Below are 23,687 nucleotides of genomic sequence, written 5' to 3' on the forward strand. Positions count from 1 at the left end.
TGAGCTCTGAACTCATGAGAGGCAGCAGAGGTACAGGAGTTTGTTGAACTCGAATCCTTGAGGATTTTAGCTAAACACTAAAGAGATGGCACCTGAAGAGATGTAGAAATCGGATGTGCAGTGATTATGTTTGGAGGCCAGTACATTTCTCATTACAGGTTCTTCTCTGTACTTTACTTCATCTTTAAATATTTATCAGTTCCTTGCTTTTCTGAACTACACTGGGGAAAAATCACAATCAGCTTTGAGTTTTCCTGATCTGATGATGCTGTTACTGCATTTTAACCAGCCGAAAGAAACAAAAAACTCAAAAAGGGGCCTCAGATGATCAGATCCCATGTGACCCAATTTTTTTGGCAAATCGTTTGAAAAGCAGCAAAAAAAAGTTCTACGTTTCTACAAAAAAAATGCTTGCACTTACAAATCTTGTGCTGCAAATAAAGGAGAGATTCCTATCAATTTACAGTGTTATGGGCACATGAGTGTTTGTATTCCCATGTGTGCAGGTAGGTATGTGCTCTCATCTCGGATTTGGGAGATTCAGAAATGAGGTGACAGCGTTTGGATCTCATCTGTCTCTGTCAGACAGCTATTACCGGGAGGGGATGAAGGAGATGAGGGTCTTGTTGGTTTGGTCTGTGGTTCGTACTACTCTTACAGAAAGCAATGAGAGCAATTTAAGTCAGTGATGCAACGTGTAAGACACGTTGCGTCCTCCAACTTTCTCTTTTCAGGTCGTAGTCATGGATTTACAGAAAACATACACATGGAACTGCAATGTCATTACTTTGCAAAAGTATTCATACATCAGAAACTTTTTTTCATATTTTATCTCATTAAATCCACAATCTTTAATGGGTTTTACTGGGATTTTATGTCATATTGAAACACAAACTAGTGCATAATTATGAAGTGAAAGGTACGGATAAAAATCCAAATGGTCTAGCATGAATTTGTATTTGGCCTATTCTCCCTACTCTTTCATCTAACTTCCCTAAATAAAATACAGTGCACCTAGTTGCCTTCAAAAGTAACCAATTCAGTAAAAAGAATCCACCTGTGTGTAATGTAAACTCAGTATAAATACAGTTGCCCTGTAAAGGTCTAAGAGGTTTATTAGAGAACGAAAAACATCAGGAAGACCAAGAAGCACCGCAGACAGGTCAGGGATAAAGTTGTGGAGAGGTTGAAGTCAGAGTTAAGTTATAAATCAATATCCCAAGCTGAGGACATATCACGGCGCACTGGTCAATTTACAGATGCAGAATATATTGAATTGCATTCAACATTACTTTCAGTGTGTGCAATAATGCAATTGCAATGAATTTCTTATATGCAATATTTGGTGAGCTGTTACATTTCAGTTGCCATGTGTTAAGATTCTGCTAGCCTTTAATAAAATTTGCCATTTGGATGGACTTTCAGTGCCCTTTATGCCCACGATATAGATTTAGTCTAAGAAGAGTGGAGGGAAAACATGATGATGTAAAAAACAAGGTACATGAATGTTAATTGCAGCAGATGTCAATATCGTAGTATTTGACAATAATATTTCACCTGCATGTTTTCCTGATTTCATGCAGCCCAATTTGAATTCATCATCTGAACATGAAATGAGCATGGCACAACAGCAAACCTAACAAGACATGGCTTTTCATCTAAAGTGACTGGGCTGCTTAACAAGTGGTGAAGTAAACTTGTGGGAAGCCACAAAATGGTTTAGACTGGGATAGAGGACGACAACTTTAAACATACCACCAGAGCTACATTGAAATTTAGATCAATGGTTATGTGTTAGATTGGCCCAGTCAAAGTCCAGACCTAAATGCAATTGAGAATCTGTGGCAACCCTTGAAAAATTATCTTCACAAATAATCTCCATTCAATCTGAGCTATTTTGCAAACCACATTGGGCAAAAAAGTCCAGATTTGAAGCAACAATTTCAGCAAAACATCATTCTACAAAGTATTGACTAAGAGGAGCAGAATGCACATTCACACCAAATTTTGATTTGTCGTTTCTTATTAACATTTTGAAGTTTTAATGGCACTTAACATGTACTTTGTGTTGATTTATCACATAATATAAAATTGATACACTTTTTACAAAACGCTGAAGCCTGTTTTTCTGCTTGCATTGAGGGTAAGAAAAGCCCATCATTCGTGTGCTCAGTTTCCCCTTCTCTCGACCTTCTGTTACCTGCGCGACTGACTGCATTCACCGCTGCGTCACACTTCATGGTGATGGAGAGGAAGAGAAATGCGGGCTCTGTTAATCAGCCTGTCTGTCCTGTGCAGGTGGTCGGCGGCGCCTGGCTTTTCAGCAGGCTCTACTGTAACATCTTCGTCACGCTGGATGTCATGATGTGCACTGCCAGTATCCTAAACCTGTGCGCTATCAGCATTGACAGGTGAGTGTGGAGCTCCTCAGTGCAATTACTGTGTGTGACTGCCGATGACAACTTTCAGTCCCCTTGTGTTACATGATAGGTGTTTTTAAGATGCAGGCTGCAGGATGATAACAATGTTTATGACAATGCTTTCTTTAATCTGCTTGGAAAAAATTGTGCATGTTTTCCCACCTCACTTTTTTGGGAATTTGTTTCAGGTGAATTGTGTTAAAAGTTTGAAAGTTTGCTGTGGATGTGCACTGCATATTTACATAATTTATTTGCTCACTTTCCTTCTTGTGTCACCGTTAATATTTAAAAATCTCTCCAAGGACTTTGAACTTACAAGCCAGAGGCATCAAGAGTACAGTAGAATTAATAAAGCTCTACACAGTGGTGCTGAGGGATCTATTTATACAGCTTGTATCAGAGAGCAAGTGAGCAGAGCTGCAGAGCAAGATGAGTGCTTCCATGAGACTGCATGACAGTGAATTTCCCATTAGTCCCAGATTTGCTGTGCATCTGTTGGTTTATGATGATAACCAGTGCTTGTCTTCCAGAGTGTTAAATGTTGCTTAAATTTGAACAGTTTTTTTTTTTTCCAAGGTGGAAAGATTATACAACAACTTGGAAAAACAACAAGTAGGAGCACAAGTTCAAATTGATTGTGGATTTTCACTTATCCACAAATGCTACATACAGACCCAAACATATATTTGGTTAAATATGTCTTAGCATTTTCCAGAGAAACTTCATGCTTTTTGAAGCCATTAGCAAGCTTGTGGCATAATTCTGGCTGAATATTTAATCCCTCTTATGGCTGGAATTGTTCATTGAGTTAATTTACATTGGTATGTTTCCTGGTACAGACCTAGGTTTTAAACATAGTTCATTCGTCTTTAAGAAGGTTGAGGTCAGGACCATTTCAGTCAAGTTTAATGAAAGCCTCCTTTTGTTATATCCAGCCAGGGTCTGTGTTTTGAGTTTGTGTTTTTGTTTATTTCTCCTGGTCTGGTCCTTAGTTTACCCTTAGTTCTGTGTTTTTGACTTGTTAATTGGTTTCACTCCCTATGTCTTCCTGCAGTCTATAATACACATGTTCTGAGTTTCCCCAAATTATCTTGTCTTGTTCTTGATTGGTCCTCCCTGTACTCTTGTTTGTATTTGAGTTCTTTAATTTCCAATGATCCCCGCTTGGTCCTTGTGTTGTCTTCCATGTCGTTCAGTCGTGTCTGGTTGTATAACTGTCCCATACCCTGATGTCTGGAATTCTGTACTCTGGTCTGGTTGGAGCATGTCATACTCCTGTTTTCCTGTCAAGTCTTGTGAGTAAGGATAATTAAAACTCGACTCCCCTTCATTCATTTGACTCCTGGCACCTTTTCTGCACTTTGGTCCTACCACAAACCACAAATCATGACACCTTTATTCATTTCAGAACCACTGATGTGTTTTCTGGATCATTATCATGTTGGAACATCCAACTGTTTCCAGGTTTCAACCATTTAGCTGCTGATTTTTGTTCAAGTCATAAGACGTTTATGATCATGTTGATATTTGGTGGTACCTGGGATGAACATTAGACCCTTTCATCTAAAGGTGACAGTTTGGGTCAGGTGGTAGAAACTAAGACTCATTTAGTAACTCCAAAAGAACAATTATCTCAAACACAAGTCAAAGAAGGTTTTAGAAATTTTGGGGCTATGCTTGAAATCTGGGTCTGAGTCAGGTACTTTATTTTTCAAATTTTTCGAAAATAAGTTGACAGGAAATGGGGCGGAGAGCGCAGGGGAAGGGTATACGGTAAATATCAATGGGCCGGGATTCGATCCCAAAAACAACCTGCGCCAAGGACTAAGGCCTCTGTACATGGGTCACGTGTCTAACCCCCTGCCTATTTAAAGTGGGCACAGATATTTTTATAATGATAATGTTCTAAATGAAGTTTAGCAATCAAATAAGCTAATTGTACTGATAAAACCACTAACCAATCTCTTACTTCACTACGAAGTTTGATTTCATTTTTTTATTTTACTTTCTAGGGAAAATGCTTTCTGGTTTTGAAACAGAAATAAGAGTTTCTAAAGTGTATTGAGGTTTGTTTTAGATTTGATTCCATGGTGCTGGTCACTTTAATAATGTAATATTAAAGTGACCTCGATCAAAACCTCCCCAGGCTTTCTGAAGAGGTTTCAAAGTTTATCTTTGGACAATGCTTTTTCATCTCTCTCTCTTATAGCACCTGACCAATTTCTGGCAATATTTTTTCTTATGTGTAAGTCGCTTATCACTGACCTGTGAGCCACTGAGGCATGAAAGGCTCCTAAACTGGAGGGGGGAACTTGATTTATGTTGACACAATTTAAAATTGAAGCTTTAGAGATTTTCCCATAGCTTTTATGCATGCATGTACAGTTCCGGTCAGCAGGTTGCTCTTGAAAATGAAACATTGTGCTTTGTTTGTTCTGGTGCATTGCAGAAGAAGGAGGGCAACCTCCAAAAGGTTTCACCTCCATCTCAAATCAACAGTTACATTGTTGAAACTTGGACAGTAAGTTGTTTCACCAGGTCAATCATCCCAAACACAATAGGACAGAATAATGCATGCATACATTACGATAAAGGAATAGACTTGACTTCAACCCTGTCGAAAAGTCTTAAAAGTGGGTTCTGTGCCTGAAAACTAAGCCATTCAAGTGAACTCCACTATTTGTAATTAGAAGAGAGTTCAAATATTCAGCCAAGATTATATCAAGCTTGTTGGTGGCTGCAAAAAGTGTGTGGTTTCTCTGGAAATTGCTAAGGCACATTTTCTTAAATATTAGTCGTGGTGTAAGTTTGTATTTGAACCTGTGTGTATAATATTGATCATCTGTATTTTAGAAAGAACAACAATACCTTCCAACTTTGATCAAAATGTTTTTTTTTCTTCACAGTCATTGAATCTGTTTTTGTAAGGTGTGCCATCTCTCATCTTGGTGTGCAGACCTAAATTTTTGCAAAACCCACCGTGACAAAAACTACAAACAAAGCCCCCAAATTAAAATAACATTCATGGAGATGAGTATATCCAAATGTCAGAATCATTATGCTGCTATATAATCTGTCATTTAAAAAGTGAAGAGTATTTCCTTAGTCAGTAAAAAGAGTGAAGATCGGCTCCTTTTTATGATACAGGAATAGTTTTGGGAGTTAGGCAACATGGCACTTACACAAAACAGACTATGGGGCAGGAATAAAGGCAAATCCTCTACCTACGCTGTTTGTTAGTCCATGAACGTGTAGTCTCAAACTTTTAATCTGATTATTCTAAAATGGGTCCAACTGAAGGGTTGGCTCATTTAGTCCAGAAAACCTCTCCTCTTGTCTCTTATAGGACAAGTTTCCAAAAATACATGTGAGCCACAACTTTAAATCCTCATTTTAGTACAAACTATCAACACAGATTAGCTGGCAAATTATTCTCTTAGCTTCCGTTGTTTTGTAACTGCATATTGTTTGACACCCGCTCACCTTTTACCACAAGCTAATTTGCATCAGAGAGATGAGATTATTCAGCCGTTTTCTGTGATTGATGACTGTGAGTCAACAGCGCTCTTACAGCTCACGTAAATGTGAAATTTTAAATTATTAGCAGCTTTTGTTGCCACTGATTGTGAGTAATACGCCTGCATACCTTCATTACCCCTTGTTTATTTATATGCTCATAATAATGGGTGCTCTGAACCCTTTAGACAGAAAAATGCACAAGAAATGAAATTATGGCATCCAGTTGGAGGTAAAAGCTCTGACTCAGAGCAGATTTTCTTATTGTAAATTAAAGTGTATAAATCTTGTGTATTATAATCTACCAATACCCCTTTTAACCTGGTGCAACTTTGGCATGAGGGTAGGAAAAGAATCAACTGGAAACAAAGAGGTGGTGCCTATGTGGCTTTAACTCTCCAATTCTTTTGCTCAGAGCAGATACGCAGTAATTATTCGAATGAGAATAAACAATTGTGGCAGTTATCTGGCTCTAAACAACACAACGCCACATCCACTCAGGGTTGAGGTCCAGCATAATTGCAGTTTTTTCTCAGCAAAACCCGTTTTTGTTTTACCCTGAGCTCATTATACACTCGTGGCATATATATAGTGCACTGATTAACTATTAAATCAAAGCCCGTCTAGAGTTCCTGCTGAATACCCAAATTGTTTCTAAATAGATGTGGTCTAGATTTCGATCTTTACATTATCCATCCTCTCCCTCGGTGGTTCTCTTGGGATCCCAAAAGTCCAATTTTTCAGAGGATCTTCTAGTTTTTCAGAGGCTATTTTATTCTCCTTCTAATTGCTTTCATTTACTGTGCTGTTTCAGCATTTTTCAGTGCCACAATCGTTATCTCCTTTCATACCTATACTTCTTAGTACTGTGTGTGTGTGTGTTTGTGTGCAGGTATACAGCAGTGGTGATGCCTGTCTTGTACAACACGACCCATTGCTCGAGGAAGAGAGTCTTCGCCATGATTGCCACAGTGTGGGTTCTGGCATTCGCAGTCTCCTGCCCCCTGCTGTTCGGCTTTAACACCACGGGTCAGGACAACAACAGAATCCTTACCTTTGCTTCAGCAGGAGATGTGACACATTAACTTGAATTTATGGCCAAAGCAAAGCAAATTTATTTTTATAGCACTATCACTAAAATGGTGAAATGGTAAATGGCCTGCAGTTTAGCGCTTTATCAAGTCCGAGGACCCAAAAGCACTTTACATTACAATCCATCCATTTATACACACATTCAGACACTGACAGTGGTAAGCTACACTGTAGTTACAGCTGCCCTGGGGCAGACTGACAGGTGTGAGGCTGCTATACAATCAGCGCCACCGAGTCCTCTGATCATAAACAAGCTAATTTAAAGTGTCTTGAAGCAGAACGAAGGTACAAAGGTAAAGAAAATCACATTAAAAGCAAGAATAATAGTAATATTTAAGCATCACATAAAAAAATTATATTTAAAATAGATAAGACAAAAATTCACTGAATAAATAATCTTTTACCTTTATGGGAAAAATACAGTAAACACTGTTTTCAGTCCTGATGTAATGGCTCCAACAGTTTCTGTTCATCTCAGGTTTTCAGGGAGTTTGTTCCAGAGCAGGGGAGCCTAGAAGCTAAATGCTGCCTCATCTTGTTTAGTTCTGGTCTGGGGAACATAGAGTTAAAGTGGACATGTCTCTGACGAGCTGAGAAGTTTAGCTCAATAGTCCCCGACCATGACGCCAAGAAGTGGTACCGATGGTTGCTGTTTTTTACTACCAGGGCGCAGAGAAAGAATCAGTACTGTTTTTTATTTCCAGTTAATTGTCAATCATACACTGAAAATCGATTTATTTATGGCGAGCCTGACATGTATCTGTTGTGCAGAAGTAGAACCCACAACCACAGGCAGCTGGTCCAAAGCCGAGGACATCTCAGAAGAGCAAATCTTGAGAGTGTCATGTTGTATGCAGAACCTGACTTCACGCTGTGCATCATGGGGGCAGCAGAACTGTAACATGTCGGGCTGTAAAGAACTGAAGCAGGCAGAAAATCATGTGCCTCTGCGTGAGTTAAATAGGCTCGTTATGGTCGCCACCCTCTCCTCTTCTTGCTGCCAGTCCATCAGTGACGTGGCGTGAGGTTCATGACTGGAGAGGCACTGAATCCTTGGGAGTTGGATGAACAAATATATGAACCCAAAATAGCTTATATTTCAATTTTGACCTTAATTGAATCATTTAGGTGTTTTAAAAGCTTTTAATTATGCCTTAAATTTAATTCCAAACAATACCATAGCAAGAAAAACAAAATAATGTTTTATATGAAGTCAAATTTGATTATTTAAAATTATTTTCATTTTAGCTGATCTCTCTTTTTTTAATTGAAATTGAAAATTGTGTATTATCTTATCTTTATTAGTATATTAAGTCCATGGAAGCAGGTTGCAGTTATCAAGCCTTTTAAAATCTATCTGTGGATGCTTCTGTTCAGTCTGTGCTGCCCATTCAATGCCAAGTCAATCTATGTACTCCACATTTTTTTCAGGTGTACCACTCCAATTAAAAAGAGCGTATTACCTTTCTCCCACTTCTTTGAAGCAGATCTTTCAGCTCTGGAGTTGGTCTTCCCCTCTGTAAAACCTCCTGTTTTGGCTAAAAATCCAGTTAAGAAAGTACTTTTCCAGTTTTGAGAGGTATTTTAAATCAATGTACGGTTACAGGACTTGTCAGTGAAAACGCCCTGACCTCTGCTCTGTGTAGCTGAAGAGTACATAGCGACGTGCTGGTAGCTGTCTGTGCCTGTCTGAGCGTTTTTGATCATAAAAATGTTGAAATCATACAGAAACATTATAGAACAGTCAAGTGGACAAATTGATTTTTCTCTTATCATTGTTAGTATTTTACCTGTCATTGCCTGACTGCACATCACTGCAGTCCATGACTTTTTGTCCCAGGACAGTCTTTGTTGAAACACGGTTTGGGGAACACTGCTCTTGATGGATTATACCTGACAATCAACTCAGAAATTTATTTAGTCCCGAGATGATATATTGTCTTGTAAAACCTTCAAATTTTTAAATCTATCCTTTTACAAAGAGAGAGTCAATGTCATCATTTAAGGACAGACCTGCACCACCAGCGCCGCGCCCTATCAGTCAGTAACTTTAATCAAACATGTTGAATGCTGAGATTTAGTAATACCAGGGCAAAGGTTCATCACTGTTAAGACATATGTTATTTAAAACCTTTCCTTCTGCAGTTTCAGTGCTTTGGTGTAGTTAAAAATCTGACTGAAAGGTAGTTAGGAGCTAGTTTGTTTAAAAATAGAAAAGTGAATTTGTGCATAAACTGCCTTTTCCACAATTTTATTTTTGGGCCTGTAATTTGTTATGGCTTTGGATTGTGGCTCTTTTAAAATAGATTAATGCTCTGCAGGTTTGATCATTGCAGCCAGTAAAAACATTGTATATCCTCTGTGAAAGTGTGCTGACCTTTGTCAGGTCTAACAACATGACTGCAGATGATGATTTTGGTTTTAAAACAGAAGCATTGATTACAGCGCTGTGGGTTCACAGTGCTGACAACACATATAGTGTTAGTGTTATGTTGCTGTAGACATGATTAGGAGTGAAGGAAAGTAGGAAAAACTGATAAACCTCTAAACTGTTTCTCAGGATCTGAGAGTCTGATAAAATACCCCTTGGAAAAAAAGAACACAGCAGCTAATTTGCTATTTTAATGGCATTAAAGTTTTGAGAATTGTCCCTGAGTTCATGGGAAGACAGACTGAGCTAGGTACAGATCAGTTTTGTCATGTTTTAGTAGTGAAGGACTCAATTGCAGAGCAGAACAGAAATCTGGCTCAATGCTTTAATAGTAAAAACAAAAAAGCTTACAAAAACACAAATAAGAACCAAAACCGAACACTCAAGGATTATGACAAGTACTTGAAGAAAACCTATTACTGGCTGCAAAAGGATTGAGACTGGGGTGAATATTCACCTTCCAGCAAGACAACGAACTAAAACATGGAACCGGGTCTAAAACGGAATGGTTAATATCAGGGGTGCCGCAGAGTTCTCTTGGTCAGCCCGTTCTGTCATTATGTAGCGTTTCTTTAAACTCTGAGGAGGACACAACCACAGATTCAGGACAGCGTTTTAACAGATTTATTTTGTGAGGAAAAAGGAACAAGGCGAGACAGGGACCCAAGCAATGACAGCAGGAGACTGGTTCTTCTCTGGAAGGGAAGGTGACAAGGTTATGGATATCCCAGGAGAATTTCAAGGTGTTTTCTTTAAGAAGGGTTTGTTCAGGAACTTACAGCCTGTGTGGTTGTGGTTTAGCTGGGGAGGTAAGTCTTTCCTCTGAGATGGAGGTTGGCAGGATGAGTGTGGTAGGCGGCAGTTTCCTTTCTTTCCTTTAGCTCTCAAGTGATGACTCAGTTTAAGCATTCCCACGTAGGACGGTGGACAGGCAGGTGACAACAGAAGTGAGGTTCTCCAAAAAAAACCTCACCCAAGCCAGGGCCAGAAGCTGAGAAGGCAGGGAGACTCGCGGTGGGAGATGAGGAACGAAACCTTGAAGCTCACTCAGAAAACAGATCACAGGACTAGGAGCCTTAAAAACCCATTAGGCAAGGTCTGGGGAAAAAGACAAGAGAAAATTCCGATTAGGTTCAGCAAAATGTATGCACAAGCACTGCACATCACGGTCAGTACCACAAAAATGTAGCAACGGGCTGACATCTTCCTCCTGGTCTCAACTCCTTAAGAAGGCCAGTGATTAGGTCCTGATCAGCAGCACCTGCCAGGAAACGCTCTAGAGCAGAGGGTGGAAAGAAACACACACACACAAACACACACACACACACACACTGCGCACCAACACAGAGCACTGACATCGAGAGCAAATATCCTGCAAGTTTAAGATGCATTCCTTCTCCAACACACCTAAATTAAATGAATAAATTCCATTATTAACATATCATAGCAGCTCTTGAAGACTGGACATGGGCACCCCTGGTTTACATCAAAGCACATTCATGTGTTCGAATGGCCCAGTCCAGACCTAAATTAGGAATCTGTGGCAAGACTTTAAACATTCTATAAGCTTGAAATACTGTTTGTACACTGAGAAGTTGGTAAACCAAAGTCAGATTAGTTGCTTGTGTGCACAAACTGCACAAACAGCCACAAACAGCCAATTAAGCTGATTCTGATCTTGTATCCAATCTGACCGAGCTTGAGATATTCTACGTAGAGGTCTGCTCAAAGATTTCAGTCAAAGTTGGAAGAGATTTAACCCAAAAGAAAAAATAAAACAAATACCAATGCACTGCAAAACGTTTGAGATTCTTATGTAAAATTTAAAAATATAAAATGTATCTGCCTGTGGTCTGTTATATCGCGCACATACACACACACGCGTGCACCAACATGTTTTTGTAAATCATATTTGTATGGAGATTTAAAGTTTTAGAAAGTATTTCTGTTCCTCTAAACCACACATTTGCTTTGATGACAAAAATCTCCTGCAGAGTACTAACAAAAATAATCCACATCTGAACAATAAAATGCTCCACAACATCCTACGTACATATCTTGGGTACAAAAAGCAGGAGTGAATGTGCATGAGGGTACAATTACAAGCATTGACAAACACAATAACAGTCTGCTTACATTGATTTAAGCATCAGTCTTAGCCCACTTAAATCAAATATCAAATACCAGAACAATAACTGATTGATTTTAGGAACTTCACAATCTTGCATTTGTGTGACGTGTTGGACGGATGTCTGGACTGACAGACTCAGAACTTTCTTTGAAAGCAATGGATAGAAAAGGAACAGCTCAGGAAGAAAAAAGCAGCATGAATGATAGATAAAATGGCTCAATAATATACACCTAGAAAGTGTAGCCAGTTTTGGAGACCAGACACAAAAACGTTTCTGTACATCTTTCTCCATCTTTGTGGTAATCAAAGAATGAAGTGCTGACTCTAAGGTGGCAAAATCTTCTCATTGTGCATTCTACAGCCAAGGTCGGAGCCATTTTTCTTTTCCAATAGCTTCAATTTACATTTTTATTAGCTTACCTTAGAGATGATTAACTCTGGAATTTTGATTTAAAAAAATGGTCCATTGAGTCTCTTTATCTTGAATTCATGATGCAGTTACTGTTAAATCAATCGTATGCGCAATATTAAAGACCACAAACAATCTAGGACACAGGTCTACTGGAAGTCACACCCTGTGGCTCTTTCAAATGGATCCCGTGATCCTGAGGCTCTCAGGCTCCATGATGAGGAAAGACATGAAAGATCCAATCACGGGACGATGAGAAAGCAAAACATTTATGAACTCTGCAGAAAGTAGACTGAACTGAAGTAGATTCATCATAAACTAGCCAAAGGTAATGTAACTTTAGTAGACTTGGCTAAAACTGAATGCTATCAAAGCTGGAAAAAGGAATGAAGAAAGTTTTGCACGGTGGTGGCAGCATCATTCTGTCAGGTTGCTTTTCTTTAACAGAACCAGGGATTATTCCCATAAAGTTTTTTTGTGTCTGTATGCAATATAGTCTTTAGGTTATTTTGTTATTAGACAAACAATTCTTTGTCCGCAAGGACACCTACATGCGGCCCCATGCAGGTATAAAAATTACTTTGTCTAATAACAAAAGAACCTAAAGATTATATAGGAGCAAGGAAGTTAGTCTAAGTTGCTGGAAAAATGGATGAAGATAAATAAAAGGCAATCCTGAAACAAAACCTGTCAGGGGCAGTGGAAGTTTGGACTTTGGGTGAATGAACATGCACGGAAGTCCATTACATTCTAGACGGTGGGATAATTTATACAAAAACCTGCAGTTTGGTTACAGTAATAAAAAAAAACCTGACTGAAATCTGTCTGACATATTTCCATTTTTTTTAGTCTGCTATATCCTACTTATTGAAACTCTGTTTATCTCCGAACTAAGCCTTAAAACTCTCTGGACAAATCACAGAAAAAACATTTCATTTGCCTGTTTTTTTTTGTTTTTTTTAACCACAGATGATCCTTTGGTGTGCTCCATTTCTAACCCTGACTTTGTGATTTACTCATCCGTGGTTTCCTTCTACCTGCCGTTCATCGTCACTCTGCTGGTCTATATCCGGATCTACGTCTTTCTCAGGATGAGACGGAAAAGGACCACCTTTGGACAGGCCAGTGGAAAAGTGCAGCCTGGCTCCACTCAGCCTTCAATGGTAAGTTTAATACATTCTTTTCCTTTTGTTTTTTATATATTTTTTTCTTTAGCAGAGCTTTGGGACAATGGTATTCAGATAGACAGTGAATAAAGTATTCATAAATAAATCTTTATTTAATAGCAAGGGAATATTGTTTGATGTCTTGATTAAATAAGTCTTTAACTCCTGACCTTGTCAAAAGGAGCCTCAGTGGCATTTGAGACAAAATTCACTCATGAATATTTTAATTCACTCATTAACCTTCATTTTTATTCATAACCCATTGATGACCTATTAAACTACCTTATTTATTAAGAGCTATTTAAAATAAGCAACTGCAGACTTACAACATCTTGAAGGACTGTTTCTCTATCATTTACACATTCTTTTGTATTTATGTTGATCTTAAATTGTTAAATTAAAACCACAAACAAAAATAGATATTTTTGAAGTTTGCTTCAAGCCTGGCAGGGGAGACAGCAAACATTTGGGAGAAGGTGCAATGAGATCCAAATTGAACTTTTCGGCCTCCATGCACACTCAAATCCCACAATAAAATATGGTGGTAGCACCATAATGTTTGGTGGATGCTTTTTGCAGCTTGGGGGAAGCTGGTTAAAGTCTATGGGAGGATGGTTGGACTTAAATACAATGCAGTCCTGGAAAAAAACTGGAATTTTTAAAACCCGGAGGTGCATTGTGAGACAGTGGGTTAGACACTTTGATAGTTAAACCTCCATTTAGACCTTGCACATTAGAGGCTGACATTTTTTCGGGAATCCCACAGGTCACGGGATTCCCATGGGATGGGAGACAGCATTAGTAAAGATCACGTGATTGGGACAGTACAGGATAAAAAATGAACGGGAGCAGACGGGAGCGGGAGATAACCAATAGGAGGATCAATTGTCTTTGGAAATGTAAAACCGAGACTTTCTTATAAACTTTGAGAAAGAAAACTTGGCTTGACGCCGCCATTGTGTCGTTTTTTTTCCAAGAAGCCTATACTATAATGCGAGTCAAACGAACTACAGGACCCACAAGCCAACCGTGCTTCTGATCAATGTTTTCCACCTGCTTCAGAATGGAGGGAGCAAACGCAGGTGGAGAACTGGACGTGGTAAAATTGGATTTGCAACGTAAAGTCAGAAGTAAGGACTTATCTATTAAACTCATAGAGCTGACAGGAAAGTCGCAAATATTACTGAACTTCAGGACAGTTGAATATAGCGGTGTTAACACGCATATGCTGCTTGTAAAACGTGTTTAGTCGTAATCAAGTTCACCAGTGATTAAGGGACACTTGTAAGACAAATTCTGGATTGAATCAGCCCTGCATCTCTTTATTCGTCAAACCAAAAGTACCATCATGTGTCAAGTCTCATCTGACCAACAAAATTGCTGCATGTGCAGGAAAGATTTAAAAGCCTTTGCCACAGTAGAGGGGAAAGGTATGGAGCCCGTGAGGGGACATGGGGAAATTTATTTATTTTGCGTCCCCACACAATACTTTTGCGTTCGCTCACAAAAGTTGTTAATCACCTTGAGAAAGCTGTGTATTTTGGAACAGTTGCACAGATGACAAACTGCTCACAAAACAAACAACATGATATGGCATTGATATGGTTTATTTGTCATATACAGGTTAACATGCACCCAACAATGCGATTAATTGCTTAGGATAAGAAGAATTGTTCAAATCACGATTAAAAACAAAAGCACTAATGGCGTCCAAAAAAAAAAAAGTACACATCATGCAGCAGCAATAAGCAAATAAAGTGTCAGAGATGTGGTTTCGTGCAGTGTTATTGTCCAGAGTTCAGTAGTTTGACACCTTGTGGATAAAAACTGTCTTTTAGTCTGATTGAAGATCCTTTTATTTAAGGCCGATTTTAAAATAAAACTCAATAAATCTCAAAAACGGGTGTAATGTTTGTTCCATTTTTGCAGTTATCTGGTTTGGAAACTATTCCACAAAGTATTGCGAGATAACCCAAAGACTATTGCGTGGGAACGCAAAAGAAATTCCCCCATGTCCCCTCGCAGGCTCCGTAGAAAGGCTTCATCAAGGGCAGATATTAAATAAATATGTTGTGAAATAGAAAAAAATTGAATGTACCATTAAATGTACAATTTATTTTAATACATCATTAAATATTAAGTGTACCACTAATTATGTCAGGTCGTCTTTAAAATTATACTTAATTATTCAGTGGCACATTTAATTGCATTATAGTCCATTTCATGATATAATGGTACATTTATTGTTTTTTAATGATGTATTAAATAAATAAATGGTACCTTTAATTTAATGGCACATTTAATGTTACATTTCCTTCGTGTTACATTTACTTCATTTATGGGACATTCACAACATTTATTTATTTAATGATGATTTTATTGTATTAATTTTGTCCAGTTTGACCCTCTATTCTTGATGCCTGTATAGGAGGTCATGTCAGAATTTGAATCAGGTGTGCTGGAGCAGACACACATCTAAAACTTGTAGGGAAGGGGTCCCTGAGGACCAGGACTGTGAACCATTCAGGTACAGTTTCTAAATTGTGAAGCTAATGCCTTTTTGCACTTTTGTTCACCAAGTACAGTTCTCTTGCTAAGTGCATTTCTCTTTCGTTTCAGCAATTTGAAACATAAAAGTAATGTCATTGTTCAAAGGAAACAATCACTTAATAAATGAGTAAAATACAACTATGCACATTTTGTTTATTCAGCTAAGATAGGCATGGTCTGTTTCCTTGTTTGATATTTTATTATTTCTTCATTATTATTCTTTTTACTTTAACTGGCCTTTACTACAACTAAAAACAAGGACTTAACTGGTCCTTCAAACAAAGAAATTGCCAAAAGACTAAATGAAGAAAACAAAAATGGGAGTGGCACAGGAGTGGGAGTCGTTCTGAATGGGCGCGGGATGGGAGTGGGAGTCAATTTACCAGGAGTGGGATGGGACAGGATTTGTTTTGTTATGCTGGCCTGGGATTGGGATGGGACAAGACATTTTTCTGTGGGAGCGGGATGGGACAGGAGAGAAAATCAACTCCCGTGTCACCCTTTATTGCACATTTCCAGACAGCCCTGCGATGGACTGGCAACCTGTCCAGGGTGTACCCCGCCTCCCGCCCATAGACTGCTGGAGATAGGCACCAGCTTCCCCGTGACCCACTATGGAAGAAGAGTTAGAAAATGACTGACTGACTGACTGACCGTTCCAGACAGCGAACTTGTGTTAAGATATTTTATTGATCTAAAAATGAGGAAGCAACCAGATGAAATTCTGATCAGATATCCAGTGCAAAAATGTTGGGACATTGGATGTTTCTCGTTATTCCTGCGCTTATCCTCCCTGTCTCAGATCTCTATGTGTGATAATGTTTGTTTTTGTCTAAAATGCAAAGATTCTGTCGAAGTAAGACCAGCAATACTGTCATAGAATAATGTTATTCCCCTTTCACACTAGATTGAGATCACTCTACAGGCTTCAGGATATCCCAGATCGGTAGTAAGTTGCAGAACCACAACAAATTTGAAAAAAATTAAAAATAACATATTTCAGTGTAAAGGCCTTGATAACCTTCTGCCCTCTCAGTTGTAAACTTATTGGTGTTTTCCCTGCTGCTTTTTGGGCAATGATATCAGATTGATTCCACCACTGGCATAACATTTGCACAGGGATGTTTTCCTATAATCTATTGAATTAACCAACATGTTTGGGAGGTTTCTGCAACCCTATCATTAGTTTCATTACCATTAGTTCAGAGAAAGCACCATCAGTATTTTTATCAGCAGCACCAGCCCACTTGTCGCTGGGTCCAGGACTCGAACCTGGGACAGTCGCACCAAGGACTACAGCCTATGTACATGGTCGCGCACTTAACCCCTACACCACCAGTGCCATGCCCAGCAATGTAAACCAGGAGCAATACTCTGAATGTATCTCAGCAAGTGCAATACAAAGGAAATATGAACATAAAATACAAACACATCCTTATTGTTAACATGATCCCTACCTTTTTCATTGACAGCTTCAGAAATACATTTATTTATTTGAAATGTTGATTGGAAAATTCATAAACTTCCTTAGTATCCCAGCATCAAACCTATCTGTGCAATCTGGAGGTGTGTGTGCTCTCCTCACCTGTGAGCCTAAAAGAGCATGAGCATAGCACTTTTTTTACGCAAGATCCTTTCTGTTGGACGTAGTGACAGGTCTAATCACATGGCATATGCAGTGCCAAAAGCATTAGAATAAATTACTTGGAGCGCTGCCAGCCAAGTATGGGCTGGATTAGGTTGCAACCTTGATATGGACCAGTCTCACAAATTCTGTAATGACCAAGCTAAGCTGGTGCGTGCATACATCAATGATGAGCTAGCACCACTGCAGCTAGCCTCCTTCACATGCTACAACCTCTTTAATGAACAATCAGAGTCTCCCAATGGAAGCTTTGTGAATCCACAAAACAGTGTGGAAATTCTCACAGTCCATTATGTGTCCATCATGTTTTTTCTAATAAAATACAAGCAATAAAATAAAATATGCATTGTAATGGAAACACTGCTTTTCTAATATACAGCATAGATACTTTTCTGACCTTACAGCTGCTTCAAGGGTGTTTTAATCACCCTCCATCTGGTCTTCAGCAACTATTCTGCCATCCTGAACATAATACCCACAAATGGGACATGTAGCCTCTTAAGTTTGCATTTCTGTATTTATAGAAATAAACACCTAATACAGTAAATAGTGCATAAAATATAGAAAATGTTGAAGTAAAATTGGCAAATTAAGGGTGATTAAAAAACTATTAAAACCCACTATGTAAAAGCTCTTGGTCTGAAATGTAGAAAGTTTTAGAAATAATTTTCAGATAAAAGAGTTCAAAAGGGATGTCAAGTAGATCTCTGCAACATAAAATTATCAGGGTGAGATCAGACTGCTGTAATTCTGTGTAAGGCAGCTTTGTAAATGAAAGTGAAGGGTTCAGAAGAACAAGGGTTAGAGAGGAAATGTAAATGTAAATCGCAGTTTATGAGCACTGGACACGGCTGTCTGTCCAAATAAAGCTTTAGTTAAATAAATTGGCTCGTCAAGTTAAAAATAGTATGTTTAATCAAGAGGGATGTGGTAATGTGCTGGCCTCTGACTTTGAGCTAATTTATACTAAAATGTGCACACACCCACGACATTAAAAACAGTAATTTAATGGTCTGTTCACAATGTTGGTTTGTTGGCAGTCAAGATCTGAGCCATTTCAACCAATCTATGATGCCTGGATGACTGTTAGATGATCTACACAGCTTAACCTTCAGTCAGTTATGCTGCAAAATTAAATATACTATAACAGTCAAAGAAAAGACAAAATGGGCCAAGTATTAGGCTCACTCCTGTTGCACAATTATATGTTTAAGCTATTTAATATTTAATTAAACGTTTGGTCTATCAAGTATTGTCCTATGAATACCAGCCCAATATGGTGGTGGTATTAGAACAATAGACGAAAGAGTTATTCGAGCACTGGCATTATCAAAACAGCAAACTCTGCAGACATATGTAATAAATCCTCAACAACGTCTCTTCAAAATATAAGAATGTGTTGGAATCATCCATTTTGGTCGCACAGTGGAACATGCGCTGCTCAACAGACATCGCAGACATCACCGGGATTATAAACCTGCCGAGGGGGAAATTTCGTTGCCATTTTCAGCGTGTCTCACAGGACAGTGCATCGGAGGCGCATATCTGGAGAGACAAAAGCTCGCAGGGGAACTTTTGCTCCACAAGGCCTTTCCCGGAAGAGCTTGAAAGCTGGAAATCTGTCTGATACAAGAAGGTCAGCAGATTTATTCGCCGATCGGTGCAGGTGAAAAACTCACAGAGGTCTTATTTCCAAGAAGATGAATTTCCTCCTTGTTGATTCAGTCGACTAAACGGTTCTTCATATTTTCCCCTCCTGGACAGACGAGAAGTTACCGTTTTTTTTCTTGAGGTGATCATGGACGCGTGATCCCCCCCCCCCCCTCATTTTTCTTCAGACCTGACCCATCCTCAACCAGAGAAGAGAAGGAATCAACGTCAAAGTAATTTTGTTCTTTTTATATTAAACCAGATAGGTGCATTTTAGAGGTCTGGCCAGGATAAGGGATAGTGAAGGTGATTTAGAATCACCAGTAGTTAATCTAAGGTATTAACTTGTTGCATGCAATACTGATTGAAGTGTTTTATGCTGAGTGGTGTTTTGATTTCCTGCGCAAGCGCTGCTGAATCGTGCATGTTCGTGTTTTGCTTGGCCGATCCCAAATCAGCCAGGAGTTAGAAGTTGGACTTTTAAAAGTTTTTTATTCAAAGCAACTGTGGTCTGGGCCTCGCCGACCAGTCTTTTGTTCCAGTTTTATTACTAGAGTTTTTCCACTGAGTTCCCGCCTCAGAGTTTTATGACTCTTTGTTCGAGATTTGGGGCAATCAGCTGGTAGAGGCTAAAGGGGCGTGGCCTCACCGTTTTATCAGCTTATTGCTGCAATCGAGACATCAGCAGCAGGAGGGTTTCTCTTTCCATTTAACCCAAATTGCACATTTTGTCCATAAAACTGCTGGTTTGATCTTCATAGACACTAAATGCGCATATATTTTTCTTTTATTATTATTGTTAGGTAGTCAATCTTATCCCCTTTGTGTAGAATAGTGCTTGTTAGTTAGGTGAAGGTTTTTGGACCAGAAAAATGGTATATCAGAATGGTATATCAGTATATCAGACTGGGATTTATTTGGCTTCAATAAATCTTCATATATATAATTGAGAGAAGCGTTTGTGTGTCTTTCCTGCAAGGGAGATTTATCTGTCAAAACAAGGTCGAAGTTCCCCAGCTTTCAGTGAAGCCGTTGAATAAACTGTGACAGTTTGTGGTTTTGGTTAATAATTTGTAATTATTAAAGAGATTTGAGCCCATAATCACAACACCAGAGGACATCTCTGATTTATATTCCTAAGTAATGATTTTTGGTTAAGAAATTGTATTTATTTTCAAATTATGATTTTAAATTATAATTCTTGATAAATATTAATCAATAATCATAATCCTTACAAATGTATTAACACAAAGATTTCAACTCAAAGCTAACCATATTTCAGTTGACAAACTTTTTACTGGGCTACAAACAATTCAACTAAAACTACCAAACAAAATAAGAAAATAAGGAAAACTAATGAACAATGTTCAACCTAGGGAAAAGGGAATAAAATTGTTGAAAACCATAGCCACTAAGGTGATCCAATGAAACATTATTTAATAAAATAATATTTTAAAGAATAATTTGCCTAATTAGAAATCAAAAATTCTTTGGACAATTGATCTTAATGTTGTTAACTAGCCATCACATAAAATAATGGACTACTAAAATGACAGAGAGGAGCATATATGGACTCTCACAAGATGGCAACAAGCCAAGTATAAATATTTGACCTTCCTGACACTAGCATTAGCGATTACCGGTTTTAGCTAACAAAGTAAAGTTTATAGTTTGCAACCCTATACGTTTTACCCATACTATGAACACCATTGTTACAAATATTAATGTATATGAGCGCTGGCTCCGCATTATCTAATGATAAAGCGAGCGAATGAAGCAAGCTCTGTTGTAAACAAAACTGTCTACCGTGTGGTATTAGCAGAGCTATTAGGTTGTTAGCCGCTAGTGGAGTAAACATCGGGCATATTTTAAGCAATATTCAAAACTTTTTTTTTTTAAGGTAGTTCAAAGTGATTAAGGAAAAACAGATAAAATGGAGCAAACTCACATTACTGGACCATCAGTGTTTAAAACATCTTATTGGAAGTTTGCCTCAACTTTAAAGTCAAGCTGATCCAGCTTGTAACATCAAGCTCTGTGGCCTGTTAGTACAGCAAAACCACACACTCAGATGAACAATCTTTAAATTGTCTGATACTAAAAATCATTTTCTCTGCCCAGACACCACCTCTTACGTGAACTGTTCTTATGAACAGAACTGGAGAAGGTCTGAAGGGTGTTGAGTAGTGAAAGTAGTAGCAGCTGGGACTGGGATTGGGGGACTGTATGTTTCAGGGGTGCAGAGCTGCGGTTTTGATCCCATCTTCTTATGTAGTGGGGAAAACCGCTTTGTCCTTTCTTCCAGAGGAATCTCTGGCTCAGATTTCTTTTCTGCAGAACTCAGAAAGAAAGGTTAAGATAGTTTAATTTGGGTGCACAAACAAAAAATTATAACTCAACATTTTGAAATTCTTTGATAAATGTTTACACTAACATTAAATCATAGCCGAGCTATATATTTAGTGATTCAGAGTTTATACCAGTCTCTTTGTTGTGTACAGTTTAGTTGATGTTGTACATCTTCTAAAAAGAGAGACCTGTTTAACTCAGCAACCTCATAATTATTTTTTTTTAACCACATGCAACTTTGTTGTTCAGGAAAATTTCTCGTTTTATTCACAGAAATTCTGTTTTAAGACTAGGTTTTCATACAAATTTGTCTATAACTACTGTAGAGAAAGCCCAACTTCATACAAGTCTTCAAATGAAAAAAGAAGAGGAAGTAAAATATTTGATATTTTATTTCTGATAAACTAAAATGCAGGGAACCTTAAGGTAGCTAAGTAAGACAAACGTTCGACAAGAACGCACAAAAGAACATGGACGAGCAAAGGCCAAACACTGGAGGCTTTGTATCGAATAACAAAGGGCAGAAAACCTTAGACAACAGGCCCCAGTGTGCCAGGAGAACACAAAGCATGGTTAATTAAGACAAACCAGGCAACAGAGCAGGAAAAGTAGACAAATAAAGACCAGAAACACAACAGAACTGTAATACCATGAGATACTCACCTAGCATGATAAATGGTTTGTCCAGTTTTAATACAACGGAGCAGGTTTTAACAGAAAAACCTCTAGTGACTCTGAGTTTGTGCTGTTATGGATTTTCTTATCAAAGTTGGAGAGAAATCAACTCATTAACAAGAGAAAGACCGAACTTTGTCTTATAAAGTTTATTCAAAGGCTTTCAGCGTTTGAATGACTCTGTCACTGAGCAAGTCAGAAAGGCAGAGGCCCGAACAAGAGTTTACAGACAGTATTTAAACAGTATGTGGGTGTTACCTCAACTTAAAAGAGTTTTAGAAATATGGTCCCCTAGACCCCACCTTGGGTCAGAGGTAACAAAGTTATTTATGAGGGCACCCATCTACCATCCCTTGGGATATAACCCTTCAGGGAGTGTTAAAATAAAACTACTGATAATGAATTTACAGACCAACTCCTCTAGGGTAACAAAACACTGAGGTCAGAGAGGAGATAGGTAAAGAAAAGTTCAGAGCATTAAAAATAATTTTCCCATAACAGTGCAAACATTTGCTTTTCTTAAATCATCTTGAAAAAAAAATTTATTTTTTAATATGGACACAGGTATGTTTAAAGAGATTAGCACAACACTAATTGACACCACATTCTTTCAGCTACTCAAGGAATGTTTCCAGCTACTTGAAAGCATGTAGTTGTTGTTCCAGTCTTTGAAAGTGAAGATACTCTTTCTACTTCCATCTGTAGTCCAGTTCGTGGTTTTCCTTCTCTCTAAAAGGTTATGGTAAAATTGTTAGCTGGGCAGATTATGCATCCCTTGAATTAATTTTATTCACATACAATGCAAATTTGCTTGAGAGCCAATTACTGAGACAGCCAAAGGCCATTTGATGGACACAATGGAATTTCATTGGATCTAAAAGGTGTTATTGGAGCTATATTCACATTCTTATATCTATGTCTAGTTCAATATTTCCTTTGAATACATTTAAATGAATACAGTCATATTTGTCAAATCAATTGCTGGTTGTTTGTTTACAAAATCCTAAATATACAGTAAAGCTTTCAGCAGGTGTTCCACGATGATCTATCCTTGGACCATTAAGCTTCATATCAATAATTCTCCATCTGTACATTTCTGCTATAACATTAAAAGGTATGGAGATTCCCCTCCTTAGAAAGTTTACAGCTATTCCATGTTTTCTCCAATTTTAGGTTGGATCTTTAAGCCTACTTCATGTTGTCAGAAAGGCTCTGTTTAAATAATTTATTGACTCTACAGGTCTAATCAGAAATTATAAATAATTAAATAAACCCGGGTCTGATTAAATAATCAGACCTGGGTTTGCCTCGTAAAATAGAGCTAAACATTTTATTTAATTCATAATTTAACACATTTTATTAATGATTTTACAAGGTGAGAGGGGTGGCAATGATTTCTTTACAGGTTCCAGGGTGTTTTGAATAACCTTTTTCTCTTAAAATTAAAATCATCATTTACAACTGCATTTTGTATTAACTCGGGTTATCTTTGTCTGAGTCGTTTGATGATCTGAAACATTTATATGACAAAAAAGATCTAAAAATGTTTTCTGTATTTACCTCCTATCTGTTTTCTTAGGAGACCTGTCTGCAGGAAGAAACTCCCAAGGCAAAACAGGATTTGTCGCCTATAAGGATTAAAGTGGTGAGTGA

General features: G+C 38.2%; 1 protein-coding gene across 3 annotated transcripts in view; it reads left to right on the plus strand.

Annotated features, from left to right (window-relative positions):
- drd3 (dopamine receptor D3) overlaps positions 1-23,687 on the plus strand; it is a 46,822-nt gene that overhangs the window by 16,343 nt on the left and 6,792 nt on the right. For all 3 annotated transcript variants that reach the window (XM_047350554.1, XM_047350556.1, XM_047350555.1), the window contains exons 3-6: positions 2,299-2,411; positions 6,829-6,965; positions 12,969-13,162; positions 23,614-23,679. In XM_047350554.1, coding sequence (XP_047206510.1) covers positions 2,299-2,411; positions 6,829-6,965; positions 12,969-13,162; positions 23,614-23,679 — 510 coding nt within the window. The remainder of the gene's footprint in view (positions 1-2,298; positions 2,412-6,828; positions 6,966-12,968; positions 13,163-23,613; positions 23,680-23,687) is intronic.

This window comes from Girardinichthys multiradiatus, chromosome 21 (genome assembly GCF_021462225.1).
Source record: "Girardinichthys multiradiatus isolate DD_20200921_A chromosome 21, DD_fGirMul_XY1, whole genome shotgun sequence".
In the NCBI taxonomy this organism is placed as follows: domain Eukaryota; kingdom Metazoa; phylum Chordata; class Actinopteri; order Cyprinodontiformes; family Goodeidae; genus Girardinichthys; species Girardinichthys multiradiatus.